Raw genomic sequence first — 15,709 nt, 5'->3', positions numbered from 1 at the left:
AACCCATAGCTTAGCTAAAGTTAGCCACCTACCCACCTAGCTCATGTTCGCTACAACAAATTGGAATTCATAACATTATCATACATATTGCTAATTCATAACATATTTTATGGCGAGGGGGACAGGGGGAGCAGGTAGATGACTCCTGGTGGCTATTCATTATCCTGATGGTCTGTGGTAGAAGCTATTGGCCAGTCTGTTCGTTTTAGCCATGATGCTCCTGTACTGCCCATGTCTGAGTGGTGGAAGCAGGGAGAACAGGCTGTGGCTCAGGTGTCTGAAGTCCCTGAGGATGTTCTTGGCCTTCCTGTGACACCTTGTGTTGTAGGTGTCCTGGAGGGAAGGCAGTGTGCACCCAATGGTGCATTCTGCTGAGCGTACCATCCTTTGTAGTGCCTTGCGGTCAGCGTCGATAGAGTTGCCGTACCACAACAGTATGCTCTCATGGTGCTCCTGTAGATGACTGTGAAGGCCCTTGGGGACAGGCCAAATATCTTCAGCCTCCTGATGTTAAAGAGTAGCTATCATGCCTTCTTCACCACGGTGTCTGGGTGATTTGACCATTTCTGCTCCTCAGAGAAGTGTACATCGAGGAACTTTACGTTTTTGATCATCTCCACAGCAGCCCTGTTGATGAGGATGGGGGCATGCCTGGTTCCACAATCAACCTCTTTGTTTTGCGACATTGAGGGAGAGGTTGTTTATCTGGCACCACACCGTCAGAGTGCCTACCTCTTCCCTGTAGTCCATCTTGCCAGGTTGGGATAATGGGTTGTCAAGGGTTGATGAATCTGGTGCCACACTAGACAAGAAAAAACAAAAGAAACAAAATGACAGTTAAGTACTAAAGTCTGTGTGTGACTATGTGCTGGTCTGTATGCACACGTACAACGCGCATACATGCATCTGCATATTTGTGTGCATGAGGAAGATTGTACACTGGTAAGACAAAGAATGTGAAATAGCAACTAAAAGAAAGAGCAAATGTTTATACTCTTGTCTGTGTTCACAATGTGCATGTGTGTTTCAATGTTTCTTTTTGCCCAATCTGTTTTTTTTAGCCCAATCTCAGGGTACATTCTTAGAAATAAGGGTATGGTATTGTTCCCTGGGGTACCAAAAACGGTACATAATGATCTCACATGGTGTAATTCGCTATCGGTGTGGATAAAGAGTATAACGGTACATTTGCGTACTCCATATTTACCCTCAATACGGTACAATGAGAATTTTTTAAGGAACTTAAGTCTTTGTCACTGGGGTAGTACCCTAAAAAGGCACATTTGTACCATTATTATCATTAACATATTCCCCAGCATGCACTACCGCAGGTAAAAAAAAATTGCATTGTTTTTAATATCTGTGTTTTTGTATATACATTGATTGATTAATCGTATGCTACACAAAGATAAATAATATACTAAACTAATTTAATCAGTTAGTTAGATTTTTTTGCTGAAATGGTTGTTCTAGTTAAAATGGCTTAGGTAGTCTCCTCAATATGTTCTTAACCCTACAGTCATTGAATGCAGGTTGCAGGTGAACAAAAAACGGTTAGATATCCTAACTGTGGCTGGATTCCAATAGGAATTACAAATTAATTAATGTAACTTTCAGGTAGGGTTGCAAAATTCTGGTAGCTTTCCCAAATGTCCCAGCATTCCAGAAATCCCAGTTGGAAGATTCCTGGAAACGGGAGGGAATATGCAGGAAATCATTCAACCAGGATCTTTTTTTAAATCTGGGAGCCTACTTGCAGACCTGATGTGGCCTGTAAACCATGAGTTTCAGGCCACTGTATTAGGGTAAAACTAGGCTGCAAAATAAGGTCTTATGAGATATGCAATCATAAAGTGTAATTATAATGATAACATACGCCTAGGAACTCACTTGGTAAAGGCCACAGGACTGAAAATGAACAATTTCAACAACAATGTCTCTGTCACTAACATACACAATCATGGTTGGTAACTCTACAATTCACTCAGCAAGACATGCATACTGTGGAATTATATTGTAGGCGTGGTTTGTGGGGCGTGGCTTTCAGATAGTTATTTTTGGCCACCAATGAGTGGAAATGTTGTACAAGTTTAAGTGGTCTATGGTGGAGGTGCATTTTTACAAGGGGAAAATGGATTGTTACTGTGTGGGTACTATACAGTATAAAGGCACAAAACCTGTTTCTTTACCTGTGGAGAATGGTACTTTCTAAGGTATGAACTGGGGTACAATTATGTATGTACCTATAACTAAAAGAACAAAGGAGGACCTTCCAGGGTGCCACCCAAGTGACAAGCGCTTGTAGCCCTTTAGAGTATATACATTTATTTTCCCTTTCACCTGAGGACACTTTCCTCCTTTCTGCACCCAGCTGAGATTTGTGAATAATATATTGGTTTCTCCTAAACACAAGCAGTAGTGGTATTTCAATGCATAACTTAGGTTGGTGGCTTTCTCCCTAGATCTCGGCTCCCCACCTTGAGATTATATTATCCTAACACCAGGGTGTGATGAAAATAATATACAGTACTTAATATGTATATTGTATGCATGTAAAGTCAAAGTATACGCCTCAAATACAAATAAATCACAAGGTACCGACATTAACGTAAAGAGACAGATACACACACTTACAAAACACATACACCCCCTCCAAAACCCCTGAACTTATCCCTGGCCCTCCTTTCTGCCTCCACATCTAGGTTCCCTGAATGTGTGGCTGAGGGTGAAGAGCATCGCCTCTGTGGGCGATCGGGTCTGGACTCTGGATGGGAACCAGGGTCCTGACTGGATTCAAGCCAACATCAACGTCAACCCCAGCGGACCCTTCCAGGTACAGCTTTCTGCGAGCATGCCGAGACAAAAATGTACCTTATTGACAAAATATCCACATCCTTGAAAAACTTTGTTGTAAAAGTTGTAGTTTTCAAATAAACTTGAGAATAAGAAACTTTCACAGCACATTGGAGGGGATAACTACTTTAAATTCATGTAAAAAATGTAATGAACAAAAACTCTGATACAAGGTTTTTATAGGACACCAATGGTTTATGTAGAAAATGGGTAATCCACAGAATGTCCAGTGCTTTAATGTACAAAATGAAGTTCTGGAAATATATATAATATAATAATCTAAATCTTTCTGGTGGGCACGCTATGGAGGTCCACTTGTCTCCACAAGGGCCTACGTTGCACCTTACTCCCACTATGGTGTCTGGCGGGCTGAAGTGATGACTCAGTGTTCTGTGTGTGTAGTGTGCAGTGATCACCACTCAGGGCTCCGTCTCATCTCCCCAGGTTGCCCGTTTATGCTGAGTCAAGTGTGTGTGTGTGTGTGCATGTGCATTCTTGAGTGTGTGTTCATGCGCATGCATGTGTGAATGTCTTTGCGTTCTTGAGTGTGTGTGTGTGCATGTATCTGGGTCAGTAAGAGTGTGGATATCAGGCTCTTCTTTGTGTTTACATGTGTGTGTTTGAATGTGTGTATTTACAGTAGATGAACGTGTAGATATGGGTTTGCCTGTCAGCAACCTTGCTTGTAGGCTGTCACTTCCCTCAAAGACTGCTTGTGTGTGTGTTGGTGGGTGTGTCTTTGTGTGTGCGTGTTTAAATGCGTGGGATGTCCACCTCGGAAAACATCACACAGCATACGCAGTCACCTCGCCCCACCAGAGAGAGTGAAAGAATAAAATAATTACTGAAACAACCCGCGACACCCAGAAACAACCCAGTTCAGAGTAAATATAAACCAGTCCAACGGTCCAATCTCAACCAGTTGTTTGCCACCCATTAAGCAACCTTGTCTTCTTCTCTCCCTCGGCCACAGCCCTGAGAGCAAATTAAACGCGATCGTTCCACATTGGTCTGGTTTGTAGGCCCCATAGTCTCAAGACCAAAGAATGGTAGGTTTAGCAGCAAGGCGCGCGCTCATCCACACACACACAGATAGATAGACATTTTCACGCACGCACGCGCACACACACACACACACACACACACACACACACACACACACACACACACACACACACACACACACACACACACACACACACACACATACTCCCAGTCTCCTGCCCCCTTCAGCAATTAGTTATGACAGGTCAATTAGCAGGAATATTTATGCGGTAGACAGGGCCTCCTCGTTGTTTTTGTAATGATTCCAGATACTGTGTGTGTGTGTGTGTGTGTGTGTGTGTGGAAAAAATGGAATCAATGATGAATGCACTGAGAAGAAAAGGAAGAGGGCTGGAGGGGGGGTCAGATTGCTTGCTTGGGTGTGTAATTTGTTATGCCTGCGCGACAACATGTTGTTCCATTCAGTTTCCTGTTTGCAAACAGTTTTAAATTAATTTAACCATGCGAAGTCAGGGTCAAGTTCCTCAGCATGGTCCGACAAACAAATTAAGATAAATCCTCAGCTTGCATTCAGCTTTAAAAACAGACATTTATAAACGCAATGCAACCATTTCAAATATTTTACTGAATTACAGTTCATATTGTGGTCAACTGTGGGGTATTGGGTTGAGCGCACAGAGATGGACACAGAGAGGTTCTATCCAGAAAACACGACTTCACTAGGCAACAAAAAATATTCATATTCGGCCCCGTGCCTCAGGGAGTTTCGTTCCCCTCTATCGGCTCACTCCTTGCCTCTCACGTTTTCTCTGCCACGGTGCTCCATTTATGTGGCCTGCACGGCTGGTTGGCACTCTCCCCTAATTACCCCTAATTGGTGCCATCAGGGTCAGGGTGCCCAGCCCGGGTACTCCCAGCAGAGACTCCCTTACGTTGCCCCTACCTCCCCTCTATCACCAACTCCCGGGGTGGAGAATGCCGTCTTTGTCCGGGAGGCTGCTGTTAGTGACACCTGCCAGCACCTCTTCATCAGGTCTAGAGTGCTGTCGTAGCTTGCCTTCCCCAAGCAGTTCATCCGACTGGGCATGGGGTAGGCATAGAATTTCCTGACCTCATTCAGGCCCCAGATGTAGCTGCAGAAGCGGACGGTTCTGCCCAGTTTTGGTACCAGCACTACAGGGCTAGACCACTCACTGTGGGACTCTCCCAGTACCCCACCAGCATTATCGTCATTTCCCGCTGTACCGCCGCCCTCTGGGATTCTGGTGTCCAGTATGGCCGTTTACGCACTTTTTCTCCCGGACGTGTTGATGTGATCCGTGCAACCCGGTGCCTCGGAGAACACGGCCGTATTCTGCTGGACCAACTCTCGGAGCGCTTGTCGTTGGGTCGGACTGAGGTCTATCCCCATGGAACTTAGACGGAGGGCAGGTTCTACTGTGGCCGGGCCCACATTTCGCACAGCTCCTCTTGTGCGTGCCATCTCTTCAGTAGGTTCACATGGTAAAGCTGGAGGGGTTTTCCCCGCCTCGGTTGGCGGACCTTATAATTGACGTTGCCTACCCGCTCAACGATGTCTTAGGGACGATGCCACATAGATAGGAATTTGTTCTCTGTTGTTGGGATCAGCACCAAGACCTTCTCACCCGGGTGGAACTCTCTTGGTTGGGCTTCCCAGTTGTATACACGTGTCACGCCCTGGCCTTAGTTATCTTTGTTTTCTTTATTATTTTGGTTAGGCCAGGGTGTGACATGGGTGATTTATATGTTTTGTCTTGTCTAGGGTTTTTTGTAGATTTATGGGGTTGTGTTCTTTTAGGTGTCTAGGTAAGTCTATGGTTGCCTGGATTGGTTCTCAATCAGAGACAGGTGTTTATCGTTGTCTCTGATTGGGAGCCATATTTAGGCAACCATATTCTTTGGGTATTTTGTGGGTGATTGTTTCCTGTCTTGGTTGGCACTCCCCCCTAATTACCTGGTACTCCCAGCAGAGGGAGCCAACGTTGCCAAACGTACTTCGCCTCTATCACCAACCTCCGGGGTAGACCTCCCGGGATACCACAATATGAGGAAGTCAGTCAATTGAAATTAATTCATTAAGCCCTAATCTATGGATTTCACATGACCGGGAATACAGATTTTCATCTGTTTGTCACAAATACCTTTTTAAAAAGGTAGGGCGTGGATCAGAAAACCAGTCAGTAACTGGTGTGACCACTATTTGACCCATGCTTGAGCGATACATCGCCTTCACGTAGGGTGGATGAGGCTGTTGATTGTGGCCTGTGCAATGTTGTCCCACTCCTCTTTAGTTGCTGTAGGAAGTTGCTAGATATTGGCAGGAACTGGAACTGGCTGTCGTACACATTGATCCAGAACATCCCAAACATTTTTAATGTCTGGTGAGTATGCCATGGAAGACCTATGAAATATTCAGCTTCCAGGAACTGTGTACAGTGGGGTTGTGATGAAACATGAGGTGAAAGTGTGTGTGCCCACACACACATAACATAGCATGCACACAAATGCATAATGACGCCCCCCACACACACACACACTCACTAACTAACTCACACACACTTTCATCCCCCTGTCATCATGAGGTGATGGCAGGGGGATGAATAGCATGACAATCTCATCACAGTATCTGTGTGCATTCAAATTGTCTTTGAAAAAAGGCAATCGTGTTTATTGTCTGTAGTTTATACCTGACCATACAATAATCCCACCGCCACCACGGGGCACTCTGACAACGTTGACATTAGCAAACCACTCGCCCACTCGCCTACCTGTCTGACATCTGCCCAGTACAGTTGAAACCAGGATTCATCCTTGAAGAGCATACTTTCCTAGCATGCCAGTGGCCATCGAAGGTGAGTATTTGCCCACTGATGTCGGTTACGATGCTGAACTGCAGTCAGGTCAAGACCTTAGTGAGGAAGACAAGCACACAGATGAGCTTCCCTGAGACGGTTTCTGACAGCTTGCGCAGATATTCTTCAGTTGTGCAAACCCACAGTTTCATCAGCTGTCCAGGTGGCTGGTCTCAGATGATCATGCAGGTGAAGAAGCCGGATGTGGAGGTCCTGGGCTGACATGGTTACACATGGTCTACGTATGTGAGGCCGGTTGAACATACTGCCAAATTGGAATTGTGTTTTGTGAAAGATTGCACATTTTAGAGTGGCCTTTTATTGTCATCAGCACAAGGTACACCTGTGTAATGATCATGCTGTTTTATAAGCTTATTGGTATGCCACACCTGTCAGGTGAATGGATTATCTTGGCAAATGAGAAATGCTCACTAACAGGGATGTAAACTCATTTGTGCACAAAATCTGAAAGAAATAAGCTTTTTGTGTATGAAACATTTCTGGGATCTGTCATTTCAGTTCATGAAACATGAGACCAACACTTTACATGTTGCTTTTATGTTTATATTTTCCCACGTCACCTACCTCACACAACACCACACTTCAAGGACTCGACTTCACACAGACAAATTTGTTTATTACAGGGGCACCTTTAGTGTCTTTAGCGTTTGTGGGGGAAGAAAAGTACTGCGTCCCAAATGGCACCCTCTTCCCTTTATAGTGCACAACTTTTGACCAGAGCCCTATGGGTCCTAGTCATAAGTACTGGACTACATAGGGAAGAGGGTGCCATTTGGGACACAGTGTTCTTTCTTCTTCCAACTGTTTCATATGGGTTTCAAGTGTGGGTTTAAACTGCAAATTGGGCCCGACACTGTCTTGGCCGATAATGAATAGAAGTATAAGTCATTAATAAAGCACTGCTTCCTTCTTTCAAAACTTGTTTAAAGATTAATATTCATCCCCCTCCCCACTCCTACATCATTTGTTTTTGACAAAGGAGAGGAGGGGTGTCAGAAAGGGGGTGGGTTGGCGAATAGGGTGGATATGAGAGAGTAGAGGTGTTGGCTACATAGCAAATCAGGGATTTTGTTTTTGTGTGTTCTTGTTTTCTGATCGCTGTGTCTCAATCACTAGTACATACTTGAGCGTCTCCCCGCCTTACTATCGGCCACAATCATATAACATTAGGTTCGTTGATGTTAGTTGTGCTTCCTCTTTGGTGTAGATGTGCAATAGTGGGACTGAATCAAAAGTTGTATATTAGTAAGAAACATCAATTATTATGGAAAAGTCACATTCATGTAAATGTTTACCTAGTTAATGTAAACATTTACATGAATGTGACTTTTCAATAATAATTGATGTTTCCGCTATCACAAACACAATATCACTTATATTATACTTCAGTGCCTCCACACCAAACTGCCACTATCCTTGTGTTTGGGCAGTAGGGAGGGCAAGGGACATTGAGTCCAGACTGAAGCCAAATTACAATTCTCCCCCATCTCATTGAAGTGATCACTCGTTTACTTTCCTTCAAGGATTTACAAGCATTGGATCGGTAAATCAAATCAAATCAAATTGTATTACACAAGGTTAGCAGATGTTAATGCGAGTGTAGCGAAATGCTTGTGCTTCTAGTTCCGACCATGCAGTAATAACCAACGAGTAATCTAACCTATCAATTTCTCAACAACTACCTTATACACGAGTGTAAAGGAATGAAGAATATGTATGTAAAAATATATGCATGAGGGATGGTACAGAACGCATAGGCAAGATGCAGTAGATGGTATCGAGTACAGTATATACAGTGGGGCAAAAAAGTATTTAGTCACCCACCAATTGTGCAAGTTCTCCCACTTAAAAAGATGAGAGAGGCCTGTAATTTTCATCATATGTACACTTCAACTATGACAGACAAGATGAGGGAAAAAAATCCAGAAAATCACATTGTAGGATTTTTAATGAATTTATTTGCAAATTATGGTGGAAAATAAGTATTTGGTCACCTACAAACAAGCAAGACTTCTGGCTCTCACAGACCTGTAACTTCTTCTTCTTCTTCTTCTTCCTCCACTCATTACCTGTATTAATGGTATCAGTATAAAAGACACCTGTCCACAACCTCAAACAGTCACACTCCAAACTCCACTATGACCAAGACCAAAGAGCTCCTCTGCTGCTAAAGTGGGCCTACAGTGCCTTCACACAAGTGTTCACACCCCTTAACTTTGTCCAAATGTTGTTGTTTTACACAGCAGGATTAAAATGGATTTAATGTAATGATGTGTTCTTGTGGTCAACGATCTACACAAAATACTCGCTAATGTCAAAGAAGAAGAAAACATGTAAAACATTTCTGAAATATAAAACACTTATATCTTGATCTTGATCTTAAGTATTCAGAACCCTTGACTTTTTCCACATTTCAGCCTTATTCTAAAATGTATTAAGAAAAAAATTTCCTCAGCAATCTACACACAATACCCCGTAACAAAAAAGCAAAAGGTTTAAGAAATGTTTGAAAATGTGTGTGTGTGTATATATACTTATAAACTTGCTTGCAAAAGTATTCAGAGACTCGAAATTGAGCTCAGGTGCATCCTGTTTCCATTGATTATCAATAGAAACAGAGTTGTTTCTACAACTTGATTGCAGACCACCTGTGGTAAATTTTATTGATTGGACATGATTTAGAAAGGCACACACCTGTCTATATAAGGTCCCACAGTTGACAGTGCATGTCAAAGCACAAACCAAGCCATGAGGTCAAATGAATTGTTTGTAGAGCTCCGAGACAGGATTGTGTCGAGGCACAGATTTGGGGAAGGGTACCAACAAATTTCTGCAGCATTGAAGGTCCCCAAGAAACCAGTGGCCACAAGCATTCTTAAATGGAAGAAGTTTAGAACCACCAAGACTGTTCCTAGAGCTGGCTGCCCGGCCAAACGGAGTAATCGGGGGAGAAGTGCCTTGGTCAGGTAGGTGACCAAGAACCCGATGGTCACTCTGACAGAGCTCTAGAGTTCCTCTGTGGACATGAATCTTCCAGAATGACAACCATCTCTGCAGTACTCCACCAATCAGGCCTTTATGGTAGAGTGGCCAGACGGAAACCACTCCTCAGTAAAAGACACATGACAGCCCACTTGGAGTTTGCCAAAAGGCGCCTAAAGACTCTCAGGCCATGAGAGACAAGATTCTCTGGTCTGATGAAACCAAGATTGTTTTTCAGTGGCAGGGACTGGGAGACTAGTAAGGATCGAGGCAAAGTTGAACAGAGCAAAGTTCAGAGAGAACCTTTCCTACAGGAAATCACAGACTACACAAACAACAACAGCCACGTCACGGACCCTGACGTCACGCTTCCAGACAAACTAAACACCTTCTTTGCCTGCTAACAAAGACTGCGTCCCAACCTGCTACTTCTCCGTGGCTGATGTGAGTAAAACATTTAAACTTGTTAACCCTCTCAAGGCTGCTGGCCAGACGGCATCCCTAGCCGCGTCCTCAGAGCATGTGCAGAACAGCTGGCTGGTGTGTTTACGGACATATTTAATCGCTCCCTATCCCAGTCTGTTGTCCCCACATGCTACAAGATGGCTACCATTTTTCCTGTAACCAGAAATTCAAAGATAACTGAAATGAATGACTTCCGCCCCTTAGAACTCATGTCTGTCATCATGAAGTGCTTTGAGAGGTTAGTCAATGATCATATCACCGCCACCTTGCCAGCCACCGTAGACCCACTTCAGTTTACATACCGCCCCAACAGGTCCACAGATGACGCAATCACCATAACACAGCACACTGCCCTATCCCATCTGGACAAAAGGAATACCTATGTAAGAATGCTGTTCATTGACTACAGCTCAGCATTCAACACCATAGTACCCTCCAAGCTCATCATCAAGCTGGAGGCCCTGGGTCTCAACCCTGCCCTGTGCAATTGGGTCCTGGACTTTCTGACAGGCCACCACCAGGTGGTGAAGGTAGGAAACAACATTTCCACTTCGCTGACCCTCAACACTGGGGCACCACAAGGGTGTGTCCTCAGCCCTCTCCTGTACTCCCTGTTCACCATGACTGCGTGGCCATGCACGCCTCCTACTCAATCATCAAGTTTGCAGACGACACAACATTGACCTGGCTTGATCACCAACAACGACGAGATAGCCTACAGGGAGGAGGTGAGGGCACTCGGAGTGTGGTGTCAGGAAAACAACCTCTCAGTCATCATCTACCAAAAAAGAGATGATCGTGGACTTCAGGAAACAGCAGAGGGAGCACCCCCCTATCCACATCAAAGGGACAGAAGTGGAGAAGGTGGAAAGTTATAAGTTCCTGGGCATACACATCACAGACAAACTGAAATGGTTCACCCACACAGTGTGGTGAAGAAGGCACAACAGTGCCTCTTCTACCTCAGAAGGCTGAAGAAATTTGGCTTGCCACCCAAAACCCTCACAAACTTTTGCAGATGCACAATCGAGAGCATCCTGTCGGGCTATATCACAGCCTGGTACAGCAACTGCACCGCCCTCAACCACAAGGCTCTCCAGAGGGTGGTGCGGTCTGCACAACGCTTCACCGCGGGCAAACTACCTGCCCTACATGACACATACAGCACCCGATGTCACAGGAAGGCCAAAAAGATCATCAAGGACAACAACCACCCGAGCCACTGCCTGTTCACACTGTTATCATCCAGAAGGCAAGGTCAGTACAGGTGCATCAAAGCTGGGACCGAGAGATTGAAAAACAGCTTTTATCTCAAGGCCATCAGACGACTAAACAGCAATCACTGACTCAGAGAGGCTGCTGCCTACATTGAGACCGAATCACTGGACACTTTAATAAATGGATCACTAGTTAATTTAAACAATGTCACTTTAAATAATGACACTTTAATAATGTTTCATATCTTACATTGCTCATATCACATGTACTGTATATACTATATTTTATACAATCTACTGCACCTTGCTTATGCCGCTCGGAAATTGCTCATCCATATACTTATATGTACATATTCTTATTCACCAATTTAGAGTTGTGTGTATTAGGTAGTTGTTGGGGAATTGTTAGATTTATGTGTGTTAGATTACTTGTTAGATTTGTGTGTATTAGGTAGTTGTTGGGGAATTGTTAGATTACTTGTTAGATTTGTGTGCATTAGGTAGTTGTTGTGGAATTGTTATATTAATTGTTAGATATTACTGCATATTTGGAACTAGAAGCACAAGCATTTCGCTACACTCGCGTTAACCATGTGTATGTGACCAATAAAATGTGATTTGACAACTAACGGGTTGAATACTTGTTGACTTAACACATTTCAGCTTTACATTTATTTTTTTTAATTAATTTGTAAAAATTCATTAAAACATAATTCCGCTTTGGCATTATGAGGTATTGTGTGTAGGCCAGTGACCCAAAAAACTGAAATCAATCCATTTTAAATTCAGGCTGTAATACAAGTGTGGAAAAAGTTAAGGGATGTGAATACTTTGAATGCACTCTTCATTCCGTAACATTACAAATAGAGATTTTAAACAAAACAGACCTGATCTGAGCACTGGCAAGTGGAGGGATGCTTATACGAAGGCTTTGTAATAGTCTCTCTCTCTCTTCCACTTTCTCGCTTGTATCAGACAGACTTCCCGTACTCTAGGTTGCCAGCAATGGAGCTGAGGAAAAACACCTCCCTTTCCTCCCTCCCTTGTACTTTCTTTCTTTTCTGCTCTGTCAGACACCTGTTTTCTCACCAATCAATGATAATGACTGAGAAGGGCTCATTCCGACAGTGGGAATTTACCCAAGTCGGTGTTTTTGTTTTTTACTGTTTGGGCTCTCTGGTTTTATTTGGCTATATCTGTCTCCTTCGATCCTCGACTGCAGCGTATATTAAGTGGACATTTACTAAGTTAATGGGGCAAACTGTGATTGCGACATTCATTTTTGCACTTAATTTATTGCAAAATAGAATATATAGCCATTGATACTTGAAGGATATAACTTAAATTCCTAATGAGCTTAGTTCAACTGTCTCAAAAAGTTCCAACCAATGGGACATTAAAAACTGTAATATCTTATGTTTCACCGAGTAGTGGCTGAACGACGACGCTTCCGCCTGGTATGGCTAATGCTTGGCTTCCGACTATAAGGTGCTACAGTGCGTGCAACCCTGCACATCACTTGGGCCAAGCTTCCTGTCATCCAGGACCTATTTACTAGGCGGTGTCAGAGGAAGGCCCAAAAAATGGTCAAAGACTCCAGTCACCAGTCATCAAGTCATAGACTGTTTTCTCTGCTACCGCACTGCAAGCGGTTCCGGAGTGTCAAGTCTAGACCTAAAGGCTCCTTAACAGCTTCTACCCCCAAGCCATAAGACTGCTGTGTTATGTGTGGTGGAACAGGTGAACACAAGTGCAGACTCAGACAATGAGACCGGGACATGGTAAATAAGATATTTATTGAAAAGTGTGTGGGGGGAGGGTGCAGGCCAGGAGAAGCTTGGACGGGTAGCTGGGATCCAGGAATTGAGGCAGGGGGAGTAGGGGCAGGGTGAGCAGGTCTGGAGCGGAATCCAAGGAAGCAGTAAAGTGGGGGTCCAGGGCAGGGAAGAAGGACTGACGAGACGAGGGACTGGAGACAGGAACCAGTCAAGGCAGACGGAACTGTAGAGAGGAGAGAAGCGCAGCGTCAGGCTAAGGAGGAACATGCACAGGATAACAAGATCTATGCCGGAACAGGTGGCTTGAAACGCAGACTGACTGTGCAGAGGCTACGGACTGGCAGCATGGAAGTGGCAGGTCTGAGTATTCGTAGGGGTCTTGATTATGGAACAGGTTACAGCTGGTGGCTATCTGCTCTGCCTCCAGCACACCTGTCTCAACTCACACAATCACATACACCCACAGAGAGAGAGGGAGAGAGCACTGGGGGTGTGGTGGCAGGTTAGGGAGACACAGGATGAGAAGTAGAGGGCGTGGCAGGAGCAGATGTAGGCATGCTGAATGACTAAACTAATCAAATGGCAACCAAGACTTTTTACATTGAACGTCCCCATTTTGTTTTTACACTGCTGCTACTCGCTGTTTATTATCTATGTATAGTCACTTCACAAATTACTTCAATTAACCTGTACGCCCACACATTGACTCGGTACTGGTACCCCCTGTATATAGCCTCGTTATTGTTATGTACATATCTTGTGTTACTTTTTGATTTATATATATTTTTTATTTTAGTTTATTTAGTCAATATTTTATTAACTCTATTTCTTGAACTGCATTAAGGGCTTGTAAGTAAGGTAAGGTTGTTGTATTCGGCGCATGTGAAAAATACAATTTCATTTGATTTGAAATGCTACCCCATCAGAACCCAACATTATAAGCTTGTTTTACTGTAAACAACGTAATCATAATCAAACACTGTATAGATTCAAAATATGGGTAAAACTACAAGTTTTATCTTATGGATGGTCTGTCCTTGCATTCATAGCTCTGTCTATGAATTTGAGAGTGGTTGCATTTCTATAGCCCTATCCCTCAGCTGTTTACCAAAAAAAGGTTGGTAGATGACCGCGTTGTTTTTTTAATCATGAATTGTCCCTAAGGGTTTGTTCCCTCAATGCTAGATGTAAGAAAAAATGCAATTATTTCCACTTTGAGGCTAGCCTCACCAATTGCAGTATCAGCCGGTATTGAGTGGAGCGGAGGTGGCACCGCAAGTTGTTAGGAAGCAAAGTGTATGTCTTTGTCTGAAGAGACTACATCTCTCATATCTCGGATTCAATCTAATGGAGACAGATAGTATAAATAAACCTCCACAGATAGTGGAGGAGTTAATCTGAGAGAGAAAGAGTTTGAGCAGGAGAGAGAAGTCAATGAGTTGCAGTAGGGTCTGGCACACAAATTCCACTTTTTCCTCATAAATGAGTCACGGTAGAAAGACTTTGTGCAAGCATTGTTTTGTTCTTTAACGTTAGACCAAGTCTGACACTTTCATTCATGTGTTTCGGACACATACAAAGAGCTTTTTTTCGTCAGGATTTTCTACAGTACCTGTGTTTCCCTTTCCTCCTCTCCATTGCAACTCTTCCCCAGGTTGTTGCTGTAGAAGAAAATGACTTTTCCCTGATGCACTATCCTTTTCCAGAAGTGTGCACTTGCACAATCCCCGTCATGGATTTAAAAGCACAGGATTAGAGTAAAGCATTGGTTGGAGGGAATTTCCACCATGCAAGTTGTGCAAGTCGGGAGAAGGTTGGAGAATGTGTATATCTTGTAAAATAAGGGTTAATAAATCCTTCCAGCCTCATTTCAGTCTGACACGTTGTGTCGTTAGTATTTTCATAAATACAATATAGCAACATTCTTTGTTGATTAGCATGGATAACCCAATCAAATACTCGACAATTAAGGGATCTCGTACTGACAGCTCACCCGCTGAGACTGGCAGTGCCATGCAGGAAGATTAGATAAATGTTGGCAGCCATCTTTATTCATGACACCAATTATGAATTATGTAGTATCAGACTAATAACGTTATGCTAATTATGTTATGTAAAATTGGAAGCTGTTTCATGGCATGGAAATAATGATTCAAGACAGAAAAGTATTTAATAGAGTTGGTCAATAGTTGTCCTGTATAATAAAGAGAGAGAGATGGCTTCTACAGTGCATTTGGAAAGTATTCAGACCCCTTTAGTTTTCCATATTTCGTTAGGTTATAGTCTTATTCTAAAATTGATTAAACATTTTTTTTACACAATACCCCATAATGACAAAGCAAAAACAGGTTTTTAGAAATGTGTGCAAATGTATAAAATAAAAAAAAACTGCCTAGAGTGTTCTTAAGTATGACGCTAGAAGCTCCCCTGTATTTGGGGAGTTTCTCCCATTCTTCTCAGCAGGCCCTCTCCCTATGTCAGGTTGGATGGGGAGCGTCGCTGCATAAATATTTTC

The 15,709-nt window shown here is 43.4% G+C and overlaps 1 protein-coding gene across 1 annotated transcript in view; it reads left to right on the top strand.

Moving 5' to 3' along the window:
* The window catches only part of LOC139384764 (MAM domain-containing glycosylphosphatidylinositol anchor protein 1-like), a 369,693-nt gene that overhangs the window by 338,141 nt on the left and 15,843 nt on the right, over positions 1-15,709 (top strand). Inside the window, exon 17 of the mRNA XM_071129638.1 lies at positions 2,703-2,833. Coding sequence (XP_070985739.1) covers positions 2,703-2,833 — 131 coding nt within the window. The remainder of the gene's footprint in view (positions 1-2,702; positions 2,834-15,709) is intronic.

Source organism: Oncorhynchus clarkii, chromosome 26 (genome assembly GCF_045791955.1).
Source record: "Oncorhynchus clarkii lewisi isolate Uvic-CL-2024 chromosome 26, UVic_Ocla_1.0, whole genome shotgun sequence".
Taxonomy (NCBI): Eukaryota; Metazoa; Chordata; class Actinopteri; order Salmoniformes; family Salmonidae; genus Oncorhynchus; species Oncorhynchus clarkii.
The sequence above is the reverse complement of the archived record's forward strand: the minus strand, read 5'-3'. Positions and strand labels throughout refer to the sequence as shown.